The sequence below is a fragment of the Asterias rubens genome, chromosome 7, assembly GCF_902459465.1.
Source record: "Asterias rubens chromosome 7, eAstRub1.3, whole genome shotgun sequence".
NCBI classification, from domain to species: Eukaryota; Metazoa; Echinodermata; class Asteroidea; order Forcipulatida; family Asteriidae; genus Asterias; species Asterias rubens.
Genome location: NC_047068.1, coordinates 115,540 through 141,185, shown reverse-complemented (window position 1 = coordinate 141,185; position 25,646 = coordinate 115,540). Strand labels below are relative to the sequence as shown.

At 39.6% G+C, this 25,646-nt stretch overlaps 1 protein-coding gene across 2 annotated transcripts in view; it reads right to left on the bottom strand.

Annotated features, from left to right (window-relative positions):
* LOC117292309 (fibrillin-2-like) overlaps positions 1-25,646 on the bottom strand; it is a 117,101-nt gene that overhangs the window by 49,723 nt on the left and 41,732 nt on the right. For both annotated transcript variants that reach the window (XM_033774330.1, XM_033774329.1), the window contains exons 23-36: positions 14,777-14,890; positions 14,061-14,174; positions 13,259-13,372; positions 12,758-12,871; positions 11,685-11,798; positions 10,809-10,922; positions 9,697-9,810; positions 8,660-8,773; positions 7,395-7,508; positions 6,426-6,539; positions 6,060-6,173; positions 4,895-5,008; positions 3,273-3,386; positions 723-836 (exon numbers count right to left, since the gene is read on the bottom strand). In XM_033774330.1, coding sequence (XP_033630221.1) covers positions 723-836; positions 3,273-3,386; positions 4,895-5,008; positions 6,060-6,173; positions 6,426-6,539; positions 7,395-7,508; positions 8,660-8,773; positions 9,697-9,810; positions 10,809-10,922; positions 11,685-11,798; positions 12,758-12,871; positions 13,259-13,372; positions 14,061-14,174; positions 14,777-14,890 — 1,596 coding nt within the window. The remainder of the gene's footprint in view (positions 1-722; positions 837-3,272; positions 3,387-4,894; positions 5,009-6,059; positions 6,174-6,425; positions 6,540-7,394; positions 7,509-8,659; positions 8,774-9,696; positions 9,811-10,808; positions 10,923-11,684; positions 11,799-12,757; positions 12,872-13,258; positions 13,373-14,060; positions 14,175-14,776; positions 14,891-25,646) is intronic.

Below are 25,646 nucleotides of genomic sequence, written 5' to 3'. Positions count from 1 at the left end.
AAATAAAAAAAAGTTATATCAAACCTACACCAAACTACTATTAAGGGATAATTATAAAAAAGATATATTAAAGATATACCAAACTATTTAAAACTTACTAATTAAGTATATCTTAGTACTTACATAACAGTATAACTCACTCGTAGCTGACAATGATGAAGGAAAATTTTCTGTTTCTCTCAGCAACATCGCTGGGCGGCCCAAAAATCATACCAAGCTCTCTGATACAATGCCTTGGTTTTGAACAGACCTTTTTGTTAGGTGAGGTTTGCGGTAAGCACCATGTGAAACCTCTTTCGAGTGTTGTTGGTTCTGAAAAGAACCGGTGGTCGGACCCAACTCAAGGTTTCGATCAATATGCTCTGATTGTCTTCAGGAGAAAGACATTTTTGTGTGATTGACAGGGATCCTTCCTCACTCTAGCAAAATCCAAAACCAGATGGTATCACAATACCAAACTGTTTGTGCGGTGGAATGCCTGCTCCCATGTCAAGTGTAATCAGAAAAAGTACCGGCACAAAAAACCCTGCTAAGCACAGGAAAATATTGCTTAGCAGAACAGGTTACCAGCCAACTTCCTTTAAACATTTACATAAGTGTGCGACTGGTGCCCACTCATACTCATAGAGGAAACATTTTGTTAAAAGTATTTTCTTCAAATAAACAACTTCACAATAACAACAACAATAACAACAGAAAGAAGAAGAAAAAAAGAACTTTACTTATTGAGCAGTCCGTCCCAGTCCATCCTGCTTGACATTGGCAGATATAAGAGTTGATTCCATCCTCGCAGTTGCCACCGTTGCGGCAAGGTCTACTGGCACACTCGTTGATGTCTGAGTATCACAAATAAAAACAACATGGGAAATGTTGAAGAAATAAACAGGATGCGGGGAAATTAAATTAGAAGTGTCAGCTTCTTTTTAAACTTGTATAATTGTTTTTGATGAGAGATCGCCTAACATTATCACAAGGGGCCAATTTCATAGAGCTGCTTAAGCCAAAAATTTGCTTAATCACGAAAATAGCTCGCTTATTTTACACATGTTACTGGCCAAAATGTCATGCCATATACATTGCTTATGACTAGTTTTTAGCTGCTGTTTACTTAGCATAACAATTGAGTGGAGTCTTGGCCGGTAATCTGATTTTACTAAGCAAAGAGTTTTTTGCTTAAGCAAAATTTTGTGCTTAAGCAGCTCTATGAAATTGAGCCAAGGATACAGTCAGCCACTTCCAAGGTGAGGGTTACACTTTACTGATTTGGGCTGTTGACCCAAATCAACTACCACCATGGGCACAATGGCGTCTACTCCTGGGACTGAAACAGGGTTACGCCCTTCTTAGTCCATAAGGATGTAGCTATACATGTAGGTACATCATCCACTCTGCCTTCCCAGCCTTTATTAAGGCAATTACGGTTTAGTGTCTTGCTCAAGAGCACAAGTACCATGACCGGGTATCAAACCCACACTCTGCTGCCGACAACACTAGAGCCGTTGGGTCCTATGAACTGCGTATCGAACCCACACTCTGCTGATGACAACACCAGAGCCGTTGGGTCCTATGAACCGCGTATCAAACCCACACTCTGCTGCTGACAACACCAGAGCCGTTGGGTCCTATGTACCGCGTATCGAACCCACACTCTGCTGCTGACAACACCAGAGCCGTTGGGTCCTATGAACCGCGTATCGAACCCACACTCTGCTGCTAACAACACCAGAGCCGTTGGGTCCTATGAACCGCGTATCGAACCCACACTCTGCTGCTGACAACACTAGAGCCGTTGGGTCCTATGAACCGCGTATCGAACCCACACTCTGCTGCTGACAACACCAGAGCCGTTGGGTCCTATGAACCGCGTATCGAACCCACACTCTGCTGCTAACAACACCAGAGCCGTTGGGTCCTATGAACCGCGTATCGAACCCACACTCTGCTGCTGACAACACCAGAGCCGTTGGGTCCTATGAACCGCGTATCGAACCCACACTCTGCTGCTGACAACACCAGAGCCGTTGGGTCCTATGAACCGCGTATCGAACCCACACTCTGCTGCTGACAACACTAGAGCCGTTGGGTCCTATGAACCGCGTATCGAACCCACACTCTGCTGCTGACAACACCAGAGCCGTTGGGTCCTATGAACCGCGTATCGAACCCACACTCTGCTGCTAACAACACCAGAGCCGTTGGGTCCTATGAACCGCGTATCGAACCCACACTCTGCTGCTGACAACACTAGAGCCGTTGGGTCCTATGAACCGCGTATCGAACCCACACTCTGCTGCTGACAACACTAGAGCCGTTGGGTCCTATGAACCGCGTATCGAACCCACACTCTGCTGCTAACAACACCAGAGCCGTTGGGTCCTATGAACCGCGTATCGAACCCACACTCTGCTGCTGACAACACCAGAGCCGTTGGGTCCTATGAACCGCGTATCGAACCCACACTCTGCTGCTGACAACACCAGAGCCGTTGGGTCCTATGAACCGCGTATCGAACCCACACTCTGCTGCTGACAACACTAGAGCCGTTGGGTCCTATGAACCGCGTATCGAACCCACACTCTGCTGCTGACAACACCAGAGCCGTTGGGTCCTATGAACCGCGTATCGAACCCACACTCTGCTGCTGACAACACCAGAGCCGTTGGGTCCTATGAACCGCGTATCGAACCCACACTCTGCTGCTAACAACACCAGAGCCATTGGGTCCTATGAACTAGCCTTCTCAAAGGCTGTCTAAACTCTGCTGAGGTCAAAACGTCAAGCCATTAAAGGCAGTGGACACTATTGGTAATTACTCAAAGTAATTATTAGCACAAAACCTTACTTGGTAACGAGTAGTGGGGAGCTGTTGATAGTACAAAACACAGTGAGAAACTGCTCCCTCTAAAGTAATGTAGTTTTTTAGAAAGAAGTAATTTTCCACAAATTTGATTTCGAGATCTCAGATTTAGAATTTGAGGTCTCAAAATCAAGCATATGACAGCACACAACTTCGTGTGAAAAGGGTGTTTCTTTCTTTCATTATTATCGCAGAACTTCAACGACCAATAGAGCTCAATTCACAGGTTTGTTATTTTATGCATATGTTGAGATACACCAAATAGAAGACTGGTCTTTGACAATAACCAATAGTATGTCCAGTGTCTTAAACTACCTTTTTTGTATGTATGAATTTCAAATTCTCTACCCTCTTAGAGACAGCAGTTACCAGGTTACTGGATAAAGTTTCTCAACAGTGATGAATTAGTACTCACTTTGTTGACACTGGTTCCCTGCGTAGCCTGGTACACAAGAGCAGAAGTAGCCGTTTACCATGTCCGTACATGTTCCTCCGCTCAAGCACGGATCACTTCCACACTCATCAATATCTGCAAACAGACAGTAACAACAAAATAAAATAAAAAAACACAAAAGACTTCCTTCCGTCGATTTCACAAAACTCTTCCTAACTTAAGATTAATCTTAGGACTTAGGACGAGTCCCAACCCTGCACTGTAGCATGCAGACCATAAGATTAATCCTAAGTTAGGACGAGTAACTTGTCCTAACCTGAGATAAGACAGCCCTAACTCTTTGTGAAATCGACGGCTTGTCATTAAATCGGCACTCATAAAAACCTCACTTTTGCTATTCCTACTGGTGGAGAGTGCGTCACGTGGGGGTGTTTAAACGGTTGATAATGACCAGCTGAAGCTGTTTACTATAACCAGTTGTTTTCGGATATGTTTAGATCAATACTACGCGCACAAATGCATATCCGAAAACTGTCTCAGTCATAAAAATGCAACACACGTATAACGAATAAGTTTTACAGAGTTTCTTACTTTAGTGCGCCTTTTAACCAAAAAGGCATTTATGAATGGGAATAAAAGAGTAGGGTTTTTGCCTTCGACTCGGGCCTTTATCAAATGGCCACAGTCCTGCCAGTTTTAAACAGTAGTTTAAGAACTTGTGCAATAAACATACAACAATGTGCAATGAACACTTTTGATTTCCGAGTCCCATGCCCGGCCAGATGCCTGGACAAATGCCCGGTCAGATGAGGGGTCCGATGCCACCTCGGATGCCCCCTAGGATGCCACCAACGCCTCCTAGGCTCCCCGGAATGCCGCCATTTATACCTTGGTAAGTGACTCAATTTTTAGGATGGTTTGGGTATTTCCTTAACTATCATGTATATTGACTGTGTTTCTCCTAGGGTATTTTAGGCATTTTCTCAACTTTCCTAAGTCTGATTATTGTTTTCCCTCTTTGAAGGATAGGCAACAGTCAGTGTTGTACAACTGATTATTTAAATCCTAGAAAAAAATCAATAAAGAAGGAGTCCTGATTTCTTTTTAGGGAAATGTCTGAAAACTGTACTGTTTATTATAGAGACGCGAATAATTGGAATATTTATGTGTGTAAGTCTCTGGATGAAAACGCCCCCTTCAAGGAACACGTTGCCTTGGATCGGACAAGTTGGTCTATTAAAAGTATTTTTAACCGTTTGTTATAAAATGCAATGGCTGGAAAGATGTTGTAAAAGTAGAATACAATAGTCCACACAAATTTGGTCGATTTTTGGTTTTCCTTTTACTTTGCGAACTTACATGGTCGGCCATTTATGGGAGGCACAAAATTGACTTTCATAAATGGCCGACCGTGTTAGTTGATGAGGTAAAAAGGAAAACCCTGCAATTTCGAGGCATGCATGTGTGGATTATTGTATTCTACTTTGACAACATCTTTCCAACCATGCATGGAATCTACTGGCTACACTGGTGGGATTCGAGCCCACTACCCCTATATTCTAAAAACAGAATACATATTTGATAACTTCTAAATCAATTTGGATCTAACCTTCTACCATTTTGTTAATTGGGTTGAAGCTTACCCGTGCCACAGTTGTTGCCAAGAAAGCCTGGAGCGCATGAACAGACATAGGAGTTGATTCGGTCAGAACACTGCCCGCCATTCAAGCATGGATTACTGCTACATTCATTAATATCTGAAACAAGAGAAAAATTCATATTAAAATCATTCACAAAAAGAATCAAAGTAGCATAGACTAGACTGAGAGCCTCAGTTGATAAGGACTAAATAAATATCTTAGAAGCTGTTTTGAAATTATGGCACTTCAACTTTTGGAAGCCCCTGGAATTATAAATTTTCAGGAAAGAAGTTTTCGGTTTTTGGGGTTGAACAAAGAATTGACTAGAGTGGGATTCGAACCAACGACCTCCGGATTAACGTGCCGGCGCTCTACCAACTGAGCTATCTAGCCCTATATTGGCGGTGTCCCTATTTTGTCAATATCTTTGTTCGGGGGTGCCAGTCAGAAGCCATACAACCGTAACCTGCCGTGTAGCCAGGGATCACAACCAAATTACGATACAACCTGGGAAACGGCAGCTAGGGGATCACCTTAAGGGGATGCGACTTTTTGTTTCAGATATCAATATAATATTATATTGAAAGAAGTTTTCAAGAGAATTCGATCAATGAATATGATATCTCTATATCCGAACAAACATATTGACAAGCTAGGGAGATCGCCAACATAAAGTTACATGTACAGAGCTCAGTCGGAAGAGCACCAGTATGTTAACCCTCACAAGAGACCATAGAGCGGCCACAAGCGGCTTGTATCAAAACGCCAAGAGCGGTCCCAAATGGCCGCAAGGTTTGACCTACAGTACTGCAGCCGATTTCATGAAACGCTAGGATGAATCCTAACTCGAGTTAGGATGAGTAACCCGTCCTAACTTAGGATGGGTTCAATGCGTCCTACGTATTTGAATATGGAACTTTACTCGTCCTAAGTACTAAGATTAATCCTAAGTTAGGAAGAGTTTGGTAAAATCGACGGCTGGTCACATAAAGACGTCAAAGTAAAGGTCATATCCGGACATGGTATACAATTTCTTAACACAAAACAACATTTTCTGTTTTAACATGTTATTTCTAAAGGACATTCACTGTAAAGGGTTATTAAAGAACAAAAGGAAAGTACATGAATCAAGGATTATGAATGTACATGTAGTTGAAGTAATACGTACTGAATTGGCATTGGTCTCCATTGTACCCCGCTTGACAAGTACAAGTATATGTGTTGATGCCATCGTTGCAGGTACCTCCATTACGACACGGACCACCAGCACAATCATCAATATCTGAGGAGACCAGAAAACTTGTGTTACTTAAAGACACTGGACACTATTGGTAATTGTCAAAGACTAGCCTTCACAGTTGGTGTATCTCAACATATGCATAAAATAACAAACCTGTGATTAAGTGTCTTACTCAGGGACACAAGTACATCACAACTGGGACTCGAACCCACACTCTGCTGACCGTAAAAACACCAGAGCATGAGTTTGGTGCTCTTATCCGCCCACGACACCCCAAGTAAATAAGTTACTTACTGAACTGACAGCGTTCACCGTTGAACCCGGTAACGCAGTTACAGAAGAATGAGTTGACTCCATCTCTACACGTGCCGCCATTCAAACATGGGTTGCTACCACACTCATCAAAGTCTGTTTCAGAGAAAGACAATCACAAAATACATTCAAATTTTACCACTAGCATGATTTGTAAAACACTCATTGATGCAATGGTTCTCGTGTTTGTGTATCTCATAGTTGTGTTGTTGTTTTATCTCAATGTTTGTGCTTTTGTTGGTCTGATTGTACAATGTAATCTTTCTGTATTTTTATCTTTCTTTAGCTTAATCTTTATAATATGTAAACATTTTCTGTACAGCGTTTTGAGATTTTCTTTTGTGTAGTAAAAATAAATTATTATTTATTACTGTTTTGAGCTGTCTGTTTCTAAACAAATGTTGTGTCCTCCACCCGAAAAAGTCCGTTTAAAAAAGAAAGAAAAAATCCAAGTTCCCTTTTGAGACCTATCCAACCCCGGGTCGATTCTTTGAGTTAAATGAAATCCATTCATAACCTACCCATTTAAGAAATCACACAGTTCCTAAACTCAAGCTAGCTTGGGCTGTATACTCACCAGGGAGCTGAGAAAGATTATTGGCTCAACGACCAGGGCACTATACATGTACAGTGTATGTAAAGTGCATTGATTTGGGAATTGTAAAATGTGCTATAAACGAACTACTTATCAGTAGTATTTGAAACTTTGCATGGTAGAAATAAGATATAGTACAGTTTGCAGTAACACCATGTAATGATAATCTCTAAATGAGTTGGGGTGGTTCTGAAAAGAACTGTTGGTTTCAGTTCGACGATTCGATCAGCATGCTCCGATTGTCTTCTGGAGAAACCCCCCCCCCCCAAAAAAAGAAGAAATTTGCAGGTATTTTTCTTCAGACATCTGACTTTACTTTATTGAATTTAGAATCTGGAAGCTCCACTGAAACTTACTGAATTGACACCTATCTCCTATGTAACCGGCCACACAGGAACAAGTGTAGGAGTTAATTCCATCAGTGCAGATACCCCCATTCTGGCAAGGATTGCCTGCACATTCATCAATATCTACATGTACAAAAGAAGCAAAACAAAAAATGCCACATCAATAAGCCATTTTTGAGTTAGATTTGAACACTGTCTGGTACAATGAGTCGCAATGTACCGTTGACATACATGTATACATTTCAATTCCTCTGACTAAGAGACAGCTGCCAGTTGCTATGTCAAATGGTTCTTGGCAAGCCTTTGCATAGCAACCTCCAGATGAGCAAACCCTGGTACCATTGAGCCATACACATCCATTCAGAATCCTGTATGGGTGTCCACCGTCTCTTATGTAACTACGCAAAAGCTTGCCCCGAATCATGTGACATACAGTAGCAACAGTCTTGATTATCAATCAATCAATAAAAAGAAGTTTATAAAGCGCCAAAATCAAAAACTTGCTCTAAGGCGCTGATGTATGGGCACAAACATGAGAAACGTTATTGATGATACATGTACACCTCCTGAAACAGGTGAGCTTTCAGGAGTGTCTTGAATGTATGCAGTGAGATGGTATCTCTGATGTATTATGGAAGTTGGTTCCAGATTCTGGGGCCGTATACAAGAAGTCTGAGAAATTCAAATTTAACTTGTAATCAAGCACGTCATTGTACCGAAGGATATTCAAATGGTAATGAAACCAAAAGGATGCCTCATAAGTGAACTTAATCACTGGAGCTGACAAGCCTGAGGAAACCAGGGCCCAGTTTCATAAAGCCCATTAGCACAAAAACTTGTTAAGCACAGGAAAATAATGCTTAGCAAATAACACGTTCAACAGTATTTTCTGCGACACAGCTTTATGAAATTAGGCCTTGTAGACGATGCGTGCATTCGATTAGCTTCCCTGGGTCGACCCCCGCGGTGTTCGCTCGGATGAGCCCCTGACAAGAGCTAATCGAACAGTCACTCACCGCTCTCGTAGTGACGTCATGCACCTGGAGCCAGCCCCAAAGTGACCCACTCCACAAGCAGGGCACTTGGGGCTGACCCATCTGAGCCCCTTGAATGACATCAAAACTATTCGAACGTACCGGGGGCAGACCGGGGTCAACCCAGAGAAGCTAATCGACACATCCAGTAAGAACCAGTAACCCTTCCCTTTGAGAATAAGAGTTTTGGTTTTTGTGATTATAGGACGTATCAAACTGAAAAGAAATCTAAGGACTCACTGATTTGACACCTGTTGCCTGTATAGCCAGCTAGGCAGGTGCAGGTGAATGAGTTGATCCCATCACGGCATGTCCCTCCGTTGAAGCATGGATTAGTTGCACAATCATCAATATCTAGAAGTTAGAAAGACAAAATCAAAGTCAGTCACTGCTTAAAGGCACTGGACACTATTGGGAATTACTCAAAACAATTATCAGCATAAAACCTCACTTGGTAACGAGTAATGGGGAGAGGTTGATAGTATAAAACATTGTGAGAAACGGCTCCCTCTGAAGTGCCATAGTTTTCGAGAATTTTCCACGTATTTGATTTCAAGACCTCAAGTTTAGAATTTGAGGTCTCGAAATCAAGCATCTTAAAGCACACAACTTCGTGTGACAAGGGTGTTTTTTTCTTGCATGGTCATCTCGCAACTTTGACGACCAATCAAGCTCAAATTTTCACAGCTTTGTTATTCTATGCATATGTTGATATACACCAAGTGAAAAGACTGGTCTTTGACAATTACCAATAGTGTCCACTGTCTTTAAAGGCATGGACACTATTGGGAATTACTGAAAATAATTGTTAGCATAAAAACCTACTTAATTGGTGTGGAGCAATGGAGTGCTGTTGATAGTATAAAACATTGTGAGAAACGGCTCTCTATAAAGTAACTTAGTTTTTAAGAAAGAGGTAATTTCTCACTCATATAACAAAACACTTCAGCTAAAGCCTTTTGTTACACAGCTGAAAGCACCCAAAGTAATGCAACAAGGCTGTTTTTCGTTCATTATATTCTCTTGCAAATTCGATGACCAATTGAGCCAAAATTTTCATAGGTTTTCATAGGTTTATTATTTTATAAATAGAATATGCTGAAAATTTCAATACTGGACTTTAATATAATTGTTTTGTTAAACTGTCAGAGTAAATAAGTTGCACTTCCTAATATTTGTAATACTAAGATATGTTTGTAATGTTTATGTCAGATGATCTACATTTTGTACATTCTACCTTTTACAAAAAAAGGGTTAAATTTAGGAAAACAACTTACTGAATTGACACGTATTCCCAGTCCATCCCGCTACACAGCTACAAGTGAATTGGTTGATGCCATCTCTGCATGTCCCTCCGTTTTGACAAGGATTGCCGGCACAATCGTCAATATCTGAAGGAATTAATAAACACCACCAAATGAGATCGCTAAAATGCACAAAATGAGTTGGATACATTAAATAGATCTGCCAAATTTTGTCTTTGCCCCCCCCCCCAAAAAAGTGTCTTGTAACAAATTTCTGAATGTTATTTCGCGTCAAACAGCATGCATGCACACAAATTTTTGAATGTAAGTTTTGCACTGTCTGTATGCAGTATGCGGAGCGTGACGCATTGACATTCACAACACGCACTGTGCAATAAAAAAAAAACTGGAAGAAGGTTTTAAGTTCATATACCACTCTTCAGTTCGAGCATCTGACTGGTGGATTAGTGCATACTGGAAGATAAAAAGAATTAACTTAAAGGCATGTTTAATTGGTTCAGGTTGTTTTTTTCTTAGTTTGATTCTGGTCTTAAAAAGCGCATTGATGTTATTTTGAAATACAAGAACTAGTTATTATTATTAACCTGTTCTTCTTTGTTGTATTATAAATTATTTTTATTATTTTATTATTTTATTATATTATTATTTTGTATTATAAATTATTTTTATAAAATTTGATACAATACAATTATTATTGTAAATAGAATTCTGGTCCAGAAAATATTTTGAGCCACATTAATAATAACAATATCGAAGTATGTAACAAACAAGGTACTCAAGGCGCTGAGTATATACAAATTTTCAGAAAGATATGTTATTGCAGTGATGAATTCTGAGACCCAATTATTTAGCCCCTTATAAGGGGTTTACAAGGTGCTGCTGCGCATACAGCAGCCACAGCCAGGAACATCGGGGCGAACCCCTTCTTTTTTCGATAAGTGCACTGGGTTCTTTTACATGCGTTACACAACACATGGGATCATTGGCGTTACGTCCCATCCAAAGGAAAAAGCAATGGTTAAGTGTCTTGCTTAAGGCCACAAGTAAATATTTTAAGCCACAAACCCTGTGGTCTCATAGATTTCCCTCCAAATTCAAGCCCTACAGTTGATCAGTGTACTTACTGAATTGACACGTGTTACCAGTCCACCCCGCAGTACAACTACAAGTAAATGAGTTGATACCATCCCTACATGTGCCTCCATTCTGGCAACGATTCACAGCACAGTCATCTATGTCTGGTGACAGAAACAAAAACTTTAGACTTTAGAATCCTTGGATCCTGTAAGTAATTCACAGTGATTGTTTTACAAAACAGTGATTTTATAGTAATCTACAAATATAATAGATGTCAACATTGCATCGGGATAAAGAATATTAATTTTGGGTTTTTACCCATACATCAATGTGTGTTAGCACTGTATTTACCCGAGTCCATTGAAAAAACATCAGAGGCAAGTTAATCGATTCGAACCCACGACCCTTGCAATTCTAAAGCAGTATGTTACCAACTGTACCACCAAGGTTGCCTGGTGACACATTGGTGTACATGGGTAAAAACGAAAATTAATACTCTTTATGGCCCGATGCAAATTTAACATCTACTAAATGACCCGATGCAAATTTAACATCTACTAAATGACCCGATGCAAATTTAACATCTACTAAATGACCCGATGCAAATTTAACATCTACTAAATGACCCGATGCAAATTTAACATCTACTAAATGACCCGATGCAAATTTAACATCTACTAAATGACCCGATGCAAATTTAACATCTACTAAATGACCCGATGCAAATTTAACATCTACTAAATGACCCGATGCAAATTTAACATCTACTAAATATCATGTCTGTTTTAACAATGTGAAGCGTCACTGTTGAGTGCCGGCGGAATCATCCAGTATTTATCAATATAGGACTCCTACATTCAACTTTGGAGCTTCCTACGCCTAGGCAGTAAATACGTAGCAAAATAAAGTATGAAAAGACTTACTAAATTGACATGTATTTCCAGTGTAGCCCGCTAAACAATTGCAAGTAAAAGAGTTAATTCCATCTCTGCATGTCCCACCATTGACACAAGGGTTGCCGGCGCAATCATTGATATCTGAAAAAGGAACAAAACAAATGAGTTGAAAACATTTTGAGGTTTCAATATTTCTTGGTCATATTTCTATCCCAAAGTATTTCCATTCTCAACTGTAAATGGAGGACATCCAGATAAACAATAAATAAAAAAATAAAAAAAATCCTCCTAAGAGTCAAAATGAGATTCTACAAACTGGCGGACCGTGATAAGTTCCCAAAGAAAAAGAAAACCAAACAATTTGAGAGATATTTGTGTAAAACATGATTTTCTATTCTTCAAAACATCTATCCAACCGTATTAATTTCTTTACAAATGCGTTGTAAAACCCAAAGTGCCCGATCCAAGGCAAATCGTTCTTGAAGGGGGCACAGAATTTTCCCTCCGGTGAGGGCACTTCCACAAGGAAAATTGCAAATTTGTATTGGAACGTCGTAAAGGGCACCACAGCAAAAGCACGAGATGACACCATGACAAATGCTTTGGGAGTCGTTGGTTATTGAGGCATGCAGTATATAGTAAAAGAATGAGCAAAATGTCTTCAAAGGATTGAATGGTTTTCACTGTTATGTATTAAAGGCAGTGGACACTATTGGTATTTACTCAAAATAATTATTAGCATAAAACCTTACTTGGTAACAAGTAATGGGGAGAGGTTGATAGTATAAAACATTGTGAGAAACGGCTCCCTCTGAAGTGCCTTAGTTTTCGAGAAAGAAGTAATTTTCCACGAATTTAATTTTGAGACCTCAGATTTAGAATTTGAGGTCTCAAAATCAACCATCTAAACGCACACAACTTCGTGTGACAAGGGTGTTTTTTTTTCTTTCATTAATATTTCGCAACTTCGATGACCGATTGAGCTCAAATTTCCACAGGTTTATTATTTTATGCACTTGTTGAGATACCCCAACTGTGAAGACTAGTCTTTGACAATTACCAATAGTGTCCAGTGTCTTTAATGACTGCTTAGTACTTACTGAATTGACACGTGTTACCAGTGTAACCCAATACACAACTACAAGTGAATGAGTTGATACCATCTCTGCATGTGCCACCATTGAGACAACGGTTCGAAGCACAATCGTCAATATCTAAAATAAAAAATGCAAAGAGGAACGACTTTTAAACAATTTGTATTGTTTCATTTTTTTATATTTGTAATTTTTTTTTGAATGCAATTCGCCAGACACACAAAGCCTGAAGGCCACAAATAACTTGTTTTATTCTTATAACCTAAGATATTAACTGAAATAGTTGCCTGTAATTTGGTTCACTTTAAGTTACTGTATAAATCCCTCACACTGTGTCACAACATGTAGTAATACATGTATAGGGACACTGCCAACATAGGGCTAGATAGCTCAAATGGTAGATCGCCGGCACGTTAATCCGGAGGTCGTTTGTTCAAATCCCACTCTACTCAGTTCTTTGTTTAACCCCTAAATTCAACATATAGTTCAATTAGATAGAACACTTACTGAATTGACACGTATTCCCAGTGTATCCGGCTACACAGCTACAAGTGAATTGGTTGATACCATCTCTGCATGTCCCTCCGTTTTGACAAGGATTGCCGGCACAATCATCAATATCTACAAACAAAAAAAACGATTCAACAGTTTATTCATTTTTAAAATGTTCTTATTTTGTTTCGTCAAATGTGTCTCAATTCTTTGTTATATTTACTTAGTGTTTTGTCTGTGTGTCTCAAAACTCTTATTATTGATTTCATAACAGGTATGCTAAGTTTTGAAAGTCTCAGACTTAGTGATGCACGGGCAGAGCGGTTTTGGCATTTGGGAGTGTCTTGGCCAAGCGATTAAGAGCACTGAATTCAAACTTTGGTGTTTCTGATCAGCAGAGTGTGCGTTCGAATCCCCAGCCATGACACTTAACCATTGCTTCGTTCTTCGAATGGGACATAAAGCCGTTGGTCCCATGTGCTGTGTAAACACATGTAAAAGAACACAGTGCACTTTATCGAAAAGAGTAGGCGTTCGCCCCGGTGTTCCTGGCTGGATTGGCAGCATATTACGCCACATCACCTTGTAAACCATTACATGGTGCTAAGTATTGGGTCTCATACATGTATCTAAAACTTTGTCCCACTCACCTTGCAGTAAAAATACCTGGCGCTTTGTATCCTTTGGCAAAAGGTGCGTTATAAATGCGGTAATTATTATTATTCTTATTTTAGAGCATTGAACTCAAGTTCTGGTGGTTTAGTAATTTTCACAAAAATAGAACATTTTAAACTGTCATATTTCCATGTGTACTTACTGAATTGACACGTGTTACCAGTCCACCCCGCAGTACAGCTACAAGTAAATGAGTTGATACCATCCCTACATGTGCCTCCATTCTGGCAACGATTTGAAGCACAATCATCAATATCTAAAATAAAAAGAGAAGAAACAGAAATGCAACTTTAAAAAACTATTCTTAAATACCCCAGATAGTTTCTGTATTTTGATTAGTTGAGAGGACATCACGTGGGGGTGTTTAAACGGATGATATAACCACAGCCAGAAGTGTTTAAACATGGGCAAGACACGCAAGTGGCACCTGTGCTTATGTGACAGTTTGTTTATTCCTATTGGTCGAGAGCAACGGCTGAACACCTGTGCAACATCACGTGATACACACGACGCGCACGCCAATCTCCAAATACATGTTATAAGGAGTTTTTACCAAAGGGCCTTCCCATTTAACAGCTGCAGTTATGGAGGGGTGTTTCGTTGAAAAAAATCATTGAATGATTATAATTTTTTTAACACATAAGTGTTGATGTTTTTTTACCGGTATTTATGAATGGAAATAAATATGTGCTTGGCATGTATTAAACAGTCTGTTTATCGGTAATTGTCGCATCCAGACGGCAACCGGTATTAAACAGAGTGTTTAAAACCGACCAAGCACATATTTATTCCCTTATTTGTTTGTTATGAAAAAGAAAAGACAAAAAAAAGTTATAGAATATGGAAAGACAGACTTACTGAACTGACACGTGTTACCGGTGTATCCCAACACACAGCTACAAGTGAAGGAGTTAAAACCATCTCTGCATGTACCACCGTTCAGACATGGGTTGCCGGCACAGTCATTAATGTCTGATAAGAAAAACACGTTTTGGATCAGTTAGAGCGTATGAGAATCTTGGAATCGTGGGTTCAAATCCCACCCGAGTAATATGTCTGTGATATTTGTTTTCACAGAACTCGAGATTGCTTACATATTAACCGGTGTATATGGGTGACACCCAACTGAATATTCTTTATTATCCCTGATTAAAAGTGAACATTTATTAAATCTTGGAATGGTCAAGAACAAATAAATACAAGTTCAGATTAAATTAAATCTTGGTTTTTGAGGCAATTTGAATCTTGGAATGGTGAAAAAAAAACAATAAATACAAGTTTGGATGGAGTTGAGTAGCGTATATATCTTTAAGCCAATAAAATCTTGGATTGTTCAAGAAAAAGTTTTAAAGTTCAGACTCAGTTAGATTTGTATTTTTGAAGTCGACCGGAATCTTGAAATGGTCAAGAACAAATAAATACCAGGTCAGATTCAGTAAAATTGTTCTTTGTTAAATTGTTCATTGACAACTGGAATCTTGGATTGGTCAAATAGCCATTATATTGTTTTCAAAGAGGTGAATTTATTTCAAACTGAAATATCTCTCAAGATAAATTTCTGTGGGAAGAAAAAAAAAGTGTCTGATTTTAACAGACTTTCATCTTGGAAGAAGACAGCCTGAGCAATAATAGCTTGAGCAGAAAAAGGTAACTTTTAATCAAGTCAAAGGTCAACCCCTCGACCTGTGACCTTTGATTGACAAAGCAAGCAGCTTGAATGAACTCTAAGATAATAAGTAAATAAATATTTACCAGCTCCTTGTTTGCTTCTTATCCTTACACACTGCCCAGGAAATAAAGAGGAGTTTCATCTTCCAATAACTTTGTAAGATTTTGACAATGATATCATTTATCAAGGGCCAAACACAGCTTGCCTTAGATATTTTGGTTTAAAGCCAGTGGAAACTATTGGTAATTACTCAAAATAATTATCAACATAAAACATTTCTTGATTCAAGTAATGGAGAGAGGTTGATCATACAAAACATTGTGAGAAAGAGCTCCCTCTGAAGTGACGTAGTTTTCGAGGAAGAAGTAATTTTCCACGAATTTGATTTCGAGACCTCAGAAAGCACACAACTCCGTGTGACAAGGGTGTTTTTTCTTTCATTATTATCTCGCAACTCCGACGACCGATTAACTCAAATTTTCACAGGTACATGTATGTTATTTTATGCATATGTTGAGATACACCAAGTGAGAAGACTGGTCTTCGACAATTACCAATAGTGTCCACTGTCTTTAAGCAATTTGTTTGGGAATGAGTTATTATGGTTTATAGTTGATGTTGACTTTTTGTTGTAAAGAACATTGCATCAAGGTTGGCATTAATTAGTTGGGTTAGGTTTTACCAGGGCAAAATTTCACAAAGCTTTCTGTTTCAATTCATCATTTAAACGAGTCGTCATTATTACCACAGTGACTTTGTATTGTCCAAGCGTGATTTCACAAAGAGCCAAGATTGATCTAGAGAAGTGTTTCAATTTTAATTGCCAAACAAAGTGTAACGTCCCACTACAAAAAACATGACTATATTAACAGCTGATCTTACGGGTGAATCTTAGGTCATGTTTGATTCAATGGTTTCGGCTACCGCTGCGGCTGTTGCTGAGGATGTCCTACACGCATGGCTTGAGATCCACCTGTAGCAAAAGCTGTAGCTACCAATTCGGAAAACAGCCTTAACCCCAGCCACTAATTCATGCCATACACATACCCATTTGTTTTTAATGTCACATCAACAAGTTATCACCCTAACAGTTTTCTGAACTTACATGAGGTTCCCTTCAGACCAAGGACGGGGGCAAAACAGTCACAACACAATAATGGTTCCACCAACACATATCGTCAAGACAATATCAGGAAGAAAACAAGCCTGCTTTAGATTTGCAGCAAACCATACAAAGTGCTTCTGTAAACAAACAAAACAAACAAACAAAAAAGCTGACCAACAGAGAGCAGCCACATTGCATTTTTTTTTTTTACAGCTTGCCAAGATTAAGACAATGTTATATTAGAAAGGTGCAAGATACACGATTAATAACAAGCTATTATACGTATATAGTCGTTTGCTTTTTTGAGAAATTGACCACACAGCCGATTAAGTTTGTTGAGTCACATCCACTCACCGAAGTAAAACTGGGGGAGGGGTCGAGTGGGTGGTATCATAAGGCAAGGTTTGAGGTTGGGGTGGGGCAGGGGGTGTGATTTTGGGGTGTCGGGACTATAGAGGGTAGAGATAAACTGTAAGGATTGGACAAAAGAAACAGAGTAGAAAAGAAAAAGCAAAATAAAATACGGTAATAAATAAAAGTTGAAGCGGAAATAGAACAAGAGGGAAATAAAGGGATGGCAATCGGGAGGAATTCAGAGGGACCAGTTCATCCATACAATTGATAAGCCTAATCAACAGAAAAATAAAATAAGTAATTTTAAATTCTTCAAAATTAATAAATGATATAATTTGAAATGATTAAACATTTTATACAAAGTCAATTCTCACTTACTCACCGAGTCGATCTTCTTAGCAGCAACAACTGCAACAGCTGTTTAAACGTAACGCCTCATCTCGCTCACAAAATGTCCTCCAAAACACCTGCCACTTTAATTTTTTTAGCGAAAGATTATTGCTCAACAGATATGATAAATTTCTGTAATCATTTCACTTTAAACAGGTTTCATGAAACAGATGAAAGCTGAAGTTATCTTTTTGTCCAATTGTTTTGCACAAAAGTAGAGTTTGTTTTTGGTATACTTCGTGTAAGAACTTCATTTCTTTATCAAGTCTTACACCACAAAGAAAACTGACGGGTAAATACTAAATAACTTTTAAGGAAAAGGAATTGAACTGACAAAATTGACTTGAGCAGCACACAAAAATATTATATTCTGATAAAATTGTGAGGAAATAGGATTTGGCACACTTATTCTAGAGTACATGTTTAAAACATATTCAAAGTCAAATCATTTTTCCGTCATGTTTTTTAAGATCTGTCATCTCACCCCCCTAAAATGTTGTGTTTTTTTAAACATAATCTATAGGTGGCTCTGGCTCTAAAGGAGAGATGACTACAATTGTATTTAGGCTCTCATCAGTAGATATGGAGTGAAAAATGTAAGCACATTTGGCTTCTCCAATGAAACATCATATGAAAGCCGTCCTACAATGAGAGTCTTTCTCATTTGGAACTACAAGAATGTAAACAAAAAAGTTTTTAAACAAAAATGAAGTGGTGCAAATGACAGGATGAATAAAAAGAAAAGAAGACAGGGGTGAGAGTCATAACTAACAGAAAAGTCTGAAACTTGGAAACAAAGTCAAAGATATGTTGAAATGATGCCATATCTACTGTTTGGTAACCCCTGGGGTTATAGATTCCAAGGAGCTTTTGGAAACAGTATCCAAAGCACCAGAGAAGTAGACCAATGAGCAGGATTTCTTTATTCGTGGACAAAAATATTGTCCGATTTTCGTCACCAGGCCGACATAAAAAGTCTGAATTCAGCCAAAAGTATGAACAATCTCATCCCTGAAGAAGAGTTGTTAAGTTTTAGACTTGGGAAAACCCCAGCTTTGGAAAACCCACACAATCGGGTAGGGATTGAGAACCCAATCCGAGGGCCTGGTCTGAGGTGGGATTCGAACCGGGGTCCATAGAGGTGAAAGGCAGGGAAAGAAACAACTATGCTAATCTGATTCCTAATCTGCTATGCTTCGAAGTGGACTAATTGGAGAGATCCACTTAACAAAGAACAAGAAGTCTGCATCATGCTTTTTAAAGAAAAGCTGGAAAGATGCCAACTGCTCGATTTCTTACTATTTATTGTTATCATTGGTATTATTATTATTGCGCAATCAGTATTCTCATTATTGTTGTCTTCATCATGTCTGTCTTTGTTTTAATTGTCTGTCTGTTCGTTCTTGTCCCATTTGTTGTCTGTACCCAGGCATCCCTACATAAGCCTTGGCTTCCAGATGATGCCTCCGTACTTGATTTTTTTTCCCAGCCTCATTGAATAGCTTTGTTTATTGGTTACTCCTTCAAAAAAATTATTTTCATGAAGTACGGGAATAAATATAAGTTTGAATGAATGAATGAATGAATGAATGAATGAGGTTTAAGAAAACACTGAGCGCATTTGTTGATTTCTAGAAACCTCACACAAAGAGTTAAAATGCTGAGTGACAAGTTTTAACAAAAGGTTGTGTTGGAGAAAGAAAGTTGGTTTGAAAAACTGGAAAAGGAATGAGATGACAACAAAGCGTAATTTTCCACTCATTTCAAGAATGAGTTAAAAGGGTCTTTTAAAAAGAAAACAACGACGTGGGAAAATATAAGATAACGGATAAATGAGATGTTTGGAAACAATCTGGTGACAAGATTCGTGGAATTGCGTTGACCGGCAATCGAAGGTTGGTTAAGCCGCTAGTACGAAGTCGAGTGTCGAGGCTGAGCACTCAGCTTGCGTTTTCAGGTTGCGGGTTCAAATCCCAGTCGGGCCGATTGTTGCACTTGAGTAAATTTGTCTACTTTGCGTCTCTTAAAATACAAATGACACATTGTGGCATTTGGTGGTCGAGGAGTTTAGAGCACCGGACTCTTATCAAGCTTTGGTGTTTATGATCACCGGAGTGAAGGTACGGGTTGTGGCAAATTTTATTTACTCGAGCAAGATACATAACTTTAGCTGCTGCGTCCTCCGGATGGAAAACTAAGCCATGAGTCCTCGTAATGTAGGGGAAAAAAAAAACCAGTTACACATCGCTAAAAGAAGGGGTTTGCCTGCAAGTTATTAGAAGGTGCTAAATAAACATAGCTGAACGCTTTTGCTATGTCCCTAGGGGATGGATTTTTTGTATTAGATTGTACATGCCAATGGCGCTTCAGCAGACCCGCCATCTCCCTTATAAAAGCACGGTGCGACGTTCCAGTTCCATCGTTACACTGCGACGTTAGACAACGCAAAACTTTCTGAACACAAACACAGAAATAAGACCTCTCACACAGAAAAGTAAAACACCCGCCAAGTTATAGTCTTTATTTATTTTTTTGGAGTAGCTCTACAATGTAACCATACCTGCTAGTAAATACACCGTTTTTATCTAATGAACATAGGAAAGAATTTATCTGTCGAGACGAAGAAGGAATGTGATATCCATGAACCAGATAGAGTAAGGAATGTCTACCAACTGCTGAACGAAATATCGGTGGGACGTTTAAGTTTGAAAAGCTATTTCTACAAGTTGCCAGGTTTGCCTTTTTTTCTAAAACTTAAATTTCTTTCTCTAAAAGCCTACTTCTACATGAAGTAAAATAACTACTCTTTTGTGGTTATTTCTTTATGATTATATTATACCCTTTTGTTTAAGACAAATACAAAATAAAAAAAATTCTGATGATGGGTGAAAACTTCAACGGTTATAATACCAGCTTTCAAGTTATTTAACTAAAATGCAGAAGAAATAAAGTATTTGAGCCCTTAAAAGCGTTGCTTTCAAATTGTGCACCGACAAAAATATATTTAAAAATGCTAAAATAGAAAGGTAGAAATGTCTATCTTTAGGGTTATTAAAGTAAACTCCTCAGTTTCTTTAAAACATTTTAATCATAGCAAAAAGAAAAAAGGAAACACACTTTGCAACGTACTTACGCATCTTTGTCTTTTTGTTCAGATCTTTTTTGGTATCTGATGTAAAAAAGAGTTTAGCTCTCAAAATTAAACACTACATTTATATGCCACTCTTGCTTTGTGGTAAAGCTGTTGAAGGAAAATTCAAATTAACTACTTAGAAAAAAAACTAGTTACTATAAAAATACTTTTGAAAAAATTGCTTTTACTAAAAGTGCATGCAATGCCTTTAGTCATATGTAACTTTATGGTAATATTGATTTTTGTGAACAAAGCTATGTATTATTATCTCGCTTCCAACAAATTTAAAGATGTGTCCCAACTTTAAGTTGAAATTTCCTGAGAAATGAGACATCCACCCCACCACAAATTTGCTGCATCATCTACCGACGCCAATTCTAAGAGTTGAATTTAATTTTTTGAACTGTCACATCTCCAGTCCACTCGGAATATAAAAGAAAATATTTCTTAAAATTAGCGTATTTATATTATATGACAGCAAACTGTAATAGTGCATATAAGCTGGATACCACAAGGGGCGGGGCTTTTTAGTTGAGGCGGCAGGGGGCAAGGTCTTGCTCGTACCTGGTCCAGCGGTCCTGGCCCATCCTGTAGGGAAGAGATAACAACAAAAGGTAGCCGTTGACGCCCAATGGACACTTCTACCTGTACTGCAGCCGATTTCACGAAAAGCTAGGACTAATCCTGTCACTCGAGCTAGGATGAGTAACCCGTACTAACTTAGGATGGGTTCAATGTAGCCTAACGTCTATGGATACGAAACTTAACTCGTCCTAACTCTCAAGATTAATCCTAAGTAAGGGAGAGTTTGGTGAAATCGATGGCTGGTATAATTGCTCTGACGCATACAAAGGTTTCACATTTCTCCCTTTAAATAGTTTATAACGGTGTTAAGCCGGGCTCAGGTCGACCTTGCGTCAACAAAAAAACAGTCGGCGACTCACTTTTCAGGATCACACTGACCATCGGGAACTTTTCAGTCGGCGATTATTTACGACTTGAGCATAACTGCGATGACTTTAAGACAATCTGAAACAGTCGCCACTCGAAAATAATAACAATCGCAAGAGTACAACAATTTCAACTTGTACAACGTGATCTCGAGGGCCTGGTACCAATCGCAGGCACACGATCTGTGACCTGAGCATATTTTGTCTACACATTGCCGACGGTTTGTTGCACCCTAACCCTAACCCTGACCTGAGGCCGACTTTAGCGATGAAAATTCCTTGACCAAATGTTTGAAATGGCGCTTCTCTTGAATTGGATTAAACTTGGCATTGATTGCCGCAAGCGCGCGAACACCAGAATAGCACCAGGAGTTACATTAGACTCTCAGCGCTTCCTTTACAGGAACATTTCGAGGAGCATTTGTAATCCACCTCTCATATGGCTCTGCTTACCACTTACGATCAACATTCCCAACTTAATGTACCAGCAACAAATTTCTGCGCTAGCTGTGTAAGCAAGGCATGCATAGCACCGCAGATTCTGCAAGCGCACAAGCAAAAATACGTTAGACGAAGCGCGGAATCTCCTGCTTTTGTAAGCATCAATTGTTTGCTTACATTGTACTTTAAGCAGAGCCATGAAGCTGGGCCCAGATTATAGTATACATGTAGCTGTTGATCTGGGCCCAATTTCATGGCTCTGCTTACCACCAAATTCTGCGCTTACGATCACGATTCCCCGTCAAATTTCTGCGCTAGCCTTGTAAGCGTAAAATGCCTAGTAACGTGGAACACCCACGCGCAGAGGCCAAACTTTGCTGCTAACCCGTGAAATACGCTTGCCGTAAGCACTGAATTCCCTGCTTCCATAAGCACCGATTCTATGCTTACGGTAAGCAGAGCCATGAAATTGGGCCCTGCTTGGAACCCAGGGAGGTCATACGAAACAAACCACCTCCAGTGCCACCTTCTCCAACTCTCCTTCTTAATCAGGCATTCCCTCATGTTCACTTACCAACTTTGCGTTCCTCATCACACAACAGGAGCTCACATCGGTTGTTTCACCCCCAGGAGGTCAAACAGCAAAGAAAACCACCTTTTAGTCCCTAACCCACCACCTACATCCAATCAGGGATGTGTTTTGGCGACCAAGACCAGAAACAATTTCTGGCGTAAAATTCATTGACCGAAACCAGGTCGATAACAAAAACAGTTCATGACATAGTTACATCTCTTGAACCCCTTGTTCTTAAAATATACAACCAACATTATTTTTTACAAGTAATGGAACTTGGTCTTTGGAATTTGATCAACATCATTGTTATGCTTCAAGATATTTAGTTTTTAAAAAGAATACCATTACCATTTTCTGCTAGTTTTAAGAGCCATCTTTAAACCAAGCCTAATCAAGCCGACGAGTTACAGTTTGGTCGCGTCGCTGCGGTTCAACCAAACAGGTAAAAACGCTCCACCAATGGAAGACTTTGCTTTGCTAGATGGCAGCAGACTTACCAGGTAAATTTCCATTGTTTGGGTAGTTCTGAGCATGCACACATTACTGAGAACAAATTATCTGGCAAGTCTGCTGCCACCTTCCGTCCCAAAAATTCCCCCATGGCCAAAGCTCAAACACGTTTGTGGTTGACGTCAATAATTCATTTTCAAATTGAATTCCACTGAAATTTTCCGCTAGTTTTTAGAGCCATCTTGAAACCAAGCCTAAACGAGCAAACAAGTCGCTTACCGTTTGGTCGAGTAACAGTCGCGATTCCACCAAACACGCGAAAACGCTCAACCAATTACCAAAGCTGAAACATGTTTCTGGGGTTGGGGTCGCCAAAACGCACCCCAGGTTAATCTCTAATGGGTCTACTTACTCGCTAGCATCCCTCATCAAACCGCAGGTGTTGACCTGGTTGGACTGAATCCAAGAGGTCCAGAGAACCTCGGAGGTACCGCACCAGTGGCACTGACCGGTCCAGCTGCTGGCCATCTGACCGTTCTCGCGGACGATGGTGAAGCCGAACGCAGGGAAATCCTCGTTACGGTTGGCGTAGCCGACTAGGACAGTGGGGGCTGGGTGGAAAACAGAACGCGGAAAAGAAAATTTACTTTTAAATGAACAAAAGCAGAGATGTTGTTCATGGTAACTTTAGTAGGAAACTAATCATGTTGGAAACTAATCATGTTGTAGATCATAATGCAACTACATGTACTGTATCACTAAAAAACTATGGGGGTGATATTAAATGGTCAAACGGTAGGAGGGTTGGCTGTGTACTGTCAAGGTGCATTCCACACAGGTCATGTTGCAGGCTGGCATAGTACATTTATCCTTCAAAACCCATCGGGAGTAGGTTGAACGGTCAGACAGGTAGGAGGGTTGACTGTGTACTGTCAAGGTGCATTCCACACAGGTCATGTTGCAGGCTGGTATAGTGCATTTATCCTGCACAACCCATAGGGATAAGGTTGAATGGTCAGACAGGTAGGAGGGTTGACTGTGTACTGTCCAGATGCATTTACCACATATTATCTTCAAGTACGCGCTAATCCTCCAATCAGATTTGCAGAATGGAGTGGCGATAAAAACCTATATTGCATGGCTAATTATCACTACCTGTGTCTTGTGTGTTCTATGTCACACGCCAAGTTTGCTTGAAGATAAAAATGTTATCACACGCGCACTCATGGAAACACGGAAAATATAGCGCGTCTTCGTCCCATATTCAACTCGGCCTTCTGCCTCGTTAGCTATGAGACGCAGAAGCGCTATATTTTTCTGCATTCCACTCGTGTTGTGTGATAACTTATAATGTCGCACAGTAGGAGGGTTAATATTGCTATCAAGCTTGACCCTCGGCTGAAGTCGGCTGAAGTGAGTAGATTTCGTGAAACATGACTCACCCATATAACCAATGAGCCTCTCCGATGCTCTGATGTAATCGCCAAGCAGCATACCAGAGCCAGTCTGGGTCAGTGTGATCTTATCACCGACCTCATTGTACCAAGTTCCTTCCAGATCGCAGTATGTCACTAAAAAGCAACAACAAATACATCTCAATGGAAGATTGTGAATACAAAAACCAATACCATGGTTTAACCATACACTGTAGTGTGATAACTATAAGCAACAAACCACAGCGGAAACTGACTTGTAAATTTTCAATAATTTAGGGTTGAACAAAGAAATATTCTGAACCTCAATTACATCGGTGTACATGTATATGGGTAAAAACCAAAATGAATATTCTTTATCACGATGCAAATTTCCATCTATTGAATCGCTGCCACACCCGCTGCCAAAACATAGGATTCAAACTGCCTCTAGTTACCGGGCAATCTCGGTAGTCTAGTTGGTAAGACACTGCTCTAGATGCAAAGGACGTTGGTTCGAATCCAACTCAAGTAATGTGCCTGTGATTTATTTTCACAGAGCTCGGGAAAGTACTGAGTAAACAGTGCTAACACACATTGGTGTATATGTAAAACCAAAACCAATAGAATGACTAAAACCAAATTACCAAAACTAATAGAATCAATTGTGTCCCTGAGCAAGACACTTTGCTATAATTGGTTCTCTCCACCCACGAGGCTAATGGGTACCTGTGAGGGCAGAATTGGCTCTTGTGATTGATAAGCCTTGATTGCGCTACATATTTGGCGGCACAGGCTGCATACTCCCCACAAGGAAGCTGAGATGGTTTAAGGAATGATTTAAGGCCATGTGACCAGGGGTAATAATGTTGAAGCGCCATGAGCGTCACTGCGTGACGGACCTGAACGCTATATAAGAAGCCACTATTATTATTATTATTAGTAGTAAAATGAAATGGAATAAAATCAATGAAACTCACCAGTTTCACAGTTGATACCAGTGTACCCTGCTCTGCATGTACACGTGTAGCCAGTCAAGCTGTCCAGGCATGAACCTCCGTTCTGGCATGGAACACTGGAGCAGCTGTTAATTTCTATTTCAGTGATAAAAAAAGAGTTAATATTTTGTTTCATGTCCACAAACTATGAAATCGTAAACGAGGGAATGATGTATAGGGGTTTACTGTTCAAAAATCTCATAACTAAAATAATTAGATTTGATTGGGGTTTTTTTTTTTCCAAAGAAATTT